The 7176-nt window shown below is 40.1% G+C and overlaps 1 protein-coding gene across 2 annotated transcripts; it reads left to right on the forward strand.

Annotated features, from left to right (window-relative positions):
* The first annotated feature begins 524 nt into the window (after positions 1-524).
* LOC119328744 (dihydrolipoyllysine-residue acetyltransferase component 1 of pyruvate dehydrogenase complex, mitochondrial-like) lies at positions 525-6914 on the forward strand. Of its 2 annotated transcripts, none has more exons than XM_037601720.1 (17): positions 525-926; positions 991-1024; positions 1834-1883; positions 1971-2015; positions 2140-2213; positions 3097-3166; positions 3261-3659; positions 4561-4621; positions 4699-4743; positions 4827-4910; positions 5435-5511; positions 5595-5657; positions 5864-5934; positions 6030-6090; positions 6171-6231; positions 6313-6387; positions 6472-6914. In XM_037601720.1, the coding sequence occupies exons 1-17, from the start codon at positions 687-689 to the stop codon at positions 6528-6530; spliced, it is 1569 nt and encodes a 522-aa protein (XP_037457617.1). In that variant the 5' UTR covers positions 525-686; the 3' UTR covers positions 6531-6914. The 2 variants fall into 2 exon arrangements, with proteins under 2 accessions (XP_037457617.1, XP_037457616.1); XM_037601719.1 differs by having other exon boundaries at positions 526-926; positions 6307-6387.
* The last annotated feature ends 262 nt before the right edge of the window (positions 6915-7176 follow it).

Genomic DNA, 7176 nt, shown 5'->3' on the forward strand with positions numbered 1-7176 from the left:
TTTCAATTAGAGGTGCTATCAGGTAATGATTTTCCTTTCAATTATGGCTCTTTTCTATCTACGTATAATTGTATGAAAATGTTAGATTTAACTCAGCCTTGTCTATAAACAAAAATGTGTCAATTTCTTGCCTTACTTCTTGGCTGCGTTTGGACTCTGCGTCATTTGACGCAACGGGTCATCTAGTTTATCAGAGGGTCCCCATGCCACGCTATGAAGCAGCAGCCTGATTAAGAGTTAAAATGATGACACGTTGATAACAGGAGCAGGCGGATTGGAACGTTGATACATGCTGGATGGTTGTAGATGTCAAATTGTGAGGGGCTCTTGCAGCTACTGGGTTTTATTATTTTTTTAATTCCTCAGCAAAACATTCTTCCGAATGCTCGTTCAAAAAAGTCAATCTAATTTCCAGAGAATCTTGTAACTTTAAAAGTTATAAAGTGATCTAAAGAATAATAAAGAATAATCAGAGGTAAAGTGGCTCTTTGCTCGGCCCGGCCCGGCCCTGAATAGCCCTCCCTCGGTCAGTTGTACCGGCCAGACCTCCTTCCTCTCCAAGAGTCAATCTCGACGGGGTACCATCGATTTCCTAAATCCGGCGCCGCCGAAAGTGCCTCTCCGCCCTACCTCGCCGCGTCGTCTCCTCTCCGCCCTACCTGACCGGTGTTCAGGCCGCCGCCGTCATGCTCCTCCGGACGCGCCGCTGCCTTCCTGCCGCTCTTTCCCGCGCAGCCGTCCATCCACGCGTCTCCCCTGCGCTGCCCTCCCCTGGAGCCCCGCGACAACATGGCCCCGTGGCCGTGGCGAACCAGGGGAGCGCACTCGAGCCCCGATCTGGACCGATCGATTGGGTTCGGAGCTCCACGATGGCCCGAGCGAATCCGGCAACGCTGTTCCCAGCATCCACTGGGGGACATTACAGGGTTAGTCAAAAGTTTAATCCATTTTCTCGCGTAATTGTGTACTCATCTGGTATTTCCACTGCAGATTGGTATGCAGGCCCGATGGTTCTCGTCGGCAGGTAGAGTGTTCTAACTTTAACATGGTCTCAGGGGAATGCATGTGTTTTTTTTTCTTCAGAGAAACATATGCAGTTATGCACGTGCGCTTTCGGTGGAGATGTTTTTTTCTAATATTATATGCACTAGAATTAATTTGTGCATCCATTTTTATTGCATATAAACAAGCCATGCAAATGTTTAATACTCCCTCCGTCACAGTTTACAAGTCCTACACCTATACCTAGGTTGCCAATTTTATCACCCTAATATAAACTATATAACACAAAAATTATACCTTTTGAAAATAGAACATCTGAAGTTTATATTGGTATATTTTTTGTAATATATGACTTGTATTAGGTTAGTCAAATTGACGACCTAGGGGTACGCGCACGCCCTGTAAACTGAGAGAGAGGAAGTAGCTTATGGATCCTGTGCAATTCATCTCTGCCTGATTTTGCGTCAACTGAACTCTGAAATGCAAATGCCTGATTGTGAACTTGAACCTCATGGAAATGCCAGTTTTTTTTTTCCGATTTAGACTATTAGTGCTTCCTGATCGTTGTTCAATATAATTGGTAAACAACGACATAAGTTCATGCGCAGCCAAGGGAAGGTAGTAGCCTGAGGACTCTTAATTCTACGTATTATCTCGATGACAATTACTATTGAATCCCGAGCACATCCTTTTGTCACACTATGTACTTGTGCCATCACATCCTCTCTCTTTTATTACATTTGCAACTTAATTTTCAAGTGAAGATGTACTTGAACATTTATAGCGAATAATGTCCATTATATCATTATTTTGCTCTTATAACTTTGGCAGGGCTTCCGCCACACATGGTGATTGGGATGCCAGCGCTGTCCCCTACAATGGTAAGAGCTTAAAAATGGTCATACTAATACCTGATGATTGCGTTTTCCCCATTTATACATATTTGACTCTAACATAATTTTCATTAGAATCAAGGTAACATCACAAAATGGAGAAAACAGGAAGGCGATAAGGTGAGGCTTTTGTTATAGGAATCTTCCATCATATGCCTTGAATACCCTAGTATAGGGTTCTTTACATTTCTCTCTCTTAGCAACTCCAGGTATAGTACCTTCTAAAGTTATATGTTGTTTGCAGATAGAGGTTGGTGATGTGATCTGTGAGATAGAAACTGACAAAGCCACGCTTGAATTTGAAACTCTTGAAGAGGGGTAATGTCCTCTTATTCCACTTCCCATTGCATTTGAAGAGAGATTGTTGACTCTTCTCATGTCATTCTTTTCGAATTACACAAATAATAGTGTATATCAAGTGTTTCCTTAAAGGAATGATTTTCAGCAAAGTTTACATAGTTCACCGTAATATGGTTTTTACACTTTGAACAAGTTACATAGGTTTCATTAGAATTCCCATGCAGTGATAGAACTTGTCAGAATGCTCTTGGGACAGTTTGCCATCCAATTTATTTATTTCTGACTAGCAACCATCAAAATTTATGGCTCCCACATTCTTTCTAGCTGCAAGTAATCTGAATATTTTGCCAGGTCTTGTTACATTTCTGCCCATTCTTTTTTAGAAAAATATGGTTTGCTGGCTGACTTAACCAAACTACATTGACAACCCTTTCTCTCCCTATTGCTTTTGCTAGTTGATATTAAATCCCTAGTTGACACAGGTGTAATTAAGTTCTGTATGAAATGTGCATAGAAAGGTTCAGTAATCCCCGTGAAACTGATTAATCTTTAACCAATTTCATCACTATCGGGATGGACATTATGTGGCAACTATGTGTACGCTATCCGTTGACCTTAGTTGTTATATTGTACTCCCTCCATAAAGAAATATAAGAGCGGTTTAGATCACTTATATTTCTTTACAGAGAGAGTCCAATTTTTGTTTTAAAAAAAATCCTCTGTTATTGTACCATATTGCTCTGTTGTACTGAACTGTTATACAGTGTTGTGTTTTTGCTCTAAACTTCTTTCTCTAGGTACAACTTGTGTTTGCCCGCCTTTTATGTTTATTCTTCTGTCCCATGCATATCTGTGTAATCTGTGCACATCTTCATTTTGGTTCACCACTTCAATTCTGCAGGTATCTGGCCAAGATTTTAGTACCTGAAGGTTCAAAGGATGTTCAGGTTGGACAACCCATTTATGTCACGGTATAGCTCCATGCTTAGTTGATATTTCGTATTATTTCATTGGCCACTGAATTTTGAAGTCAGCAGTACTTACTTTTGCCATGCCCATTTGAAGGTCGAAGAATCCGATGATATTGAAAAGATACCTGCTGATACCTCCTTTGGAGGTGACCATAAGGAGGATGAGTCAAGTGGAAGTGCAGCACAAACTGTCGAAGTTGATGCAGCTGAACAAAGCCCAGTAATGAGCCGCATCAGCCCTGCAGCTAAGATGCTGATCAAAGAACATGGTCTTAATGCCTCTTTGCTGAAGGCATCAGGTCCCCGTGGCACCCTTCTGAAAGGTGATGTTTTGGCTGCGTTGAAGTCAGGCACTGCTTTAAGTTCAGCCAAAGAAAAGACAGCTCCAGCTGCACCTTCGCCCCAACCAGCTCGTGATTCCCAAGTTCACTCTCAGACAACTTCACCAAAGAGCGACACATTTGAAGATATAACGAATACTCAGATACGCAAGGTACTGTGTCTGGCTACCTATTTTATTTTATTGCATCAGCAAACACTTCTATGGAAGACTTAATTCAGATTTGTATTCGCTACACATCACATCCTGTAAAAGAAGGATCACCATTCTATCTGAAAATTAACTTTATTTCAAAATAAAATTTAAATTGTAATGCCAAAATTTGACAGGCCTTTTGATTTTTGTATCTTGTTGGGAGCAACCACATATTGGTTAACAACGAAGTTGGCTTCTCAACTCCCACATCTAGGCCCTGTTTGTTGATAGTCTTTGCTTCCTCTCAAGAAGCCTGCAAGCTGATGCAAAGTGTTTCAGCTTCTCATTAAATAAAAAACATCCCTATGAAGGTATTGAAGCAACAGAATCTGCAACTCTTTTTTTTGGGGGCATGAGCTTCTAGTGCTGTTACTCTGAAGAGTGAAAATGAAGGTACCTCTTAGTTGGAATTGGTGCCGCCCCTTCTCCAAAATGAAGATATTGTGATTCCACTCTGAAGAGTGAAAATGAAGGTACCTTTTAGTTGGAATTGGTGCCTGCAACTTCCCTGAGGCATTTTTCCTGACAACTAAAATAGCTTTCATCTGAGGGCAGTGACACAAAACAATGGGGTGCAGGAGAAGGAAGTTTTTATGCTGGGATGGAAATTAGAGGTGTAAATAAGTGCCAATACAAATGATCCTTCTCTTTAATTGCTACGTATCTTGTTATTGATAACATTACTCCCTCCAGTCCATATTAATTGTCGCTGGTTTAGTAAAACTAGTTGTACCAAACCAGCGGCAATTAAATGAATAGGAGGGAATACATCTTTTTTCAAAATAAAAAACCAATATGCCTTTCTTGCAGATTAAATTGGTCAATTTTTTTCTCACAATGTCAAAATACATTTATGTAGGTGATTGCAAAAAGGTTGCTTGAATCCAAACAGACTACTCCACATTTGTACCTATCCAAAGGTTTGTATTCATTCTATGTACCTTTTGTAATCTTAATAGCTTTGTTGACATGATTGTATGTGTGATATCGTTGCCAGATGTTATACTGGATCCCTTACTCGCATTCAGGAATGAACTCAAAGGTGTGTATTTTCATCTTTTTCGATGTTTCATTAATTTGGTAACCAGAGTAACCCCTTTTCCCTTGTGCATTCTAATATTGCAGAGCAACACGGTGTTAAAGTTTCAGTAAATGATATTGTCATAAAAGCTGTGGCACTTGCCTTAAGGAACGTCCCTGAAGCAAATGGTAATGCTGCAACATTTCTTTTTTAAGATGTTCTGCAACATTTTTCGCCAATATATAAAATTAAGTTATTCTTTATTTTATGAAAGACAACCGGATTTTGTTGTAAATCAGATATATCAGGTGCAAACCTTCTTGGTGTAGACATTTCGTTACTCAAAAAACAGTGTCAGTGTGGTGTCCCTAGGGACAGTGGTAGAATCCTATGATAAAACTCCTTGAACACAAACACGATTCATTTCCATATTGATCAGAAGGTACATGAAAAAAAAATATCATTTTAACTTAGGTCAGTTTCAACAATGATATTGCATCGTAGTTTGTGTTTCTTGAAGTTTGTGCTTCGACTGATTATTTAAATGTTCAGTCACATATTCTGGGTATGTCTAGTACTCCCTCTGTAAACTAATATAAGAGCGTTTAGATCACTACTTTAGTATTCTATAAACGCTCTTATATTAGTTTACGGAGGGGGTACTTTGTTAGCCTCTATCATGTAAATCTCATGTTTTATCATTAATTGCCAGCTTACTGGGACAATTCGAAGGAAGAAGCCCAGAAGTGTGATTCAGTGGATATATCTATTGCTGTTGCTACAGAGAAGGTATGGCAGCATTGTAAACAAAAGTTTTTGTTAACATATGTTGGACACTTGGACTTCTTTAATGACAGTCTTTGCTGTTCTAGGGCCTGATGACTCCTATAATAAGAAACGCGGATCAAAAGACTATATCAGCAATATCTTCAGAGGTATGACAAGCTTCTAAGTTTAAGCAGATTCTTCAGCAGCATGTTTTTGTGTCCAAAGTTGTTTGCATGCAGTTCTTATTGTGAACCAGAATCAAGCTTGCATGTGGAAGCACGGAAAATACAAAATTCTTACATAATTGTAGACTATTTTCAGTGTTCCAGTAGATATGGAAGATTTATGGTTTCCCCCTTATTAACTATTGTAGGTCAAACAGCTAGCCGAAAAGGCACGTGCTGGGAAGCTTGCTCCTAATGAGTTCCAGGGGGGTACTTTCAGGCAAGTGACCTGTTCATGTTTGACACTGCAAGTTAATGCTGTCGAACTGTATGATATTCCACATTTGACATCTTTACCTCTGCATGGTTATGCAGTATCTCAAATCTAGGAATGTATCCGGTGGACCACTTCTGTGCTATCATTAATCCTCCACAGGTTCCTCCTTGTCCCTTGTCCTGTCATAAGGAGGTCCTTTGAGTTTGTACCGATAATCGTGTTTCATATCTTTCTGCCAGGCTGGCATTCTCGCTGTTGGTCGGGGTAACAAGGTTGTGGTGCCTGTGATGGACAATGACGGTATATTTTCTTGAATATGTGACGCCCTGCTCAAAATAGTTGCATTCATATTTAAACTCATGTTGCTTTGTCCAGGAACAGAGAAGGCTGCTGTAGTAACAAAGATGATGCTGACACTGTCTGCTGATCATCGTATATTTGATGGGCAAGTAGGAGGTATTGATCGTCTTAGCCCTGTAATTTCACCTGTCTGCTCTCGTGTCATTTACATTCTTCCTTGTATGTCACATTGTGGAACAGGCAAGTTTTTCACGGAGCTGGCATTGAACTTCAGCGACATCAGGAGGCTGCTTTTGTAAATGAAAGGTGCTGTGTTATCGTGTTTCCAAGAATTCTTTGGAGAAGGTGGCCCAAGAAAAGACACTAGGTGCAAATTTAGTTTCAGTTGCTTGATCACCAGCGCATAAGAAGTAACCAGTTTTGTAAATTAATAAGAGAGTTGGCAACTCCACGGCGTTTTTTCCTCCTTAATTTGGGAGCTGATCCCCGAGAAGTTACGGCCATTTCATGTTTGATGTGGTTACACAAACATCAACTATTGAGGCTGAGGTTTGTTGCCACGTTTCCTGAGGATTTCTGTCAACATAAGACGTTTTTGCCCATGACTTAGATACATGGCTTGATGACAGTAATAAGTAATGATTCCTTCCACAATATTGATATGCATACTTCTGAGCGTCTCAGATTGTTTGTCAGTTTCCCCAGTTGTGTTTATGTCATACTCCCTCTGTGTGATAAAATTGGATGTATCTAGCACTAAAATACGTCTAGATACATCTATTTTTTTGACAAGTATTTTGGGACCGGAGGGAGTATCTTGCATATATCCTAAGATGCGATATACTGTGGAGATAGATGTTGGGTTGATGGCTACATCTGCATGGATTTCATGTTGATCTCCAAGGGCAGGCCGAATGACCATGACAAAAAAAGAATGAAAGGAGT

The sequence above is a fragment of the Triticum dicoccoides genome, chromosome 7A (genome assembly GCF_002162155.2).
Source record: "Triticum dicoccoides isolate Atlit2015 ecotype Zavitan chromosome 7A, WEW_v2.0, whole genome shotgun sequence".
In the NCBI taxonomy this organism is placed as follows: Eukaryota; Viridiplantae; Streptophyta; class Magnoliopsida; order Poales; family Poaceae; genus Triticum; species Triticum dicoccoides.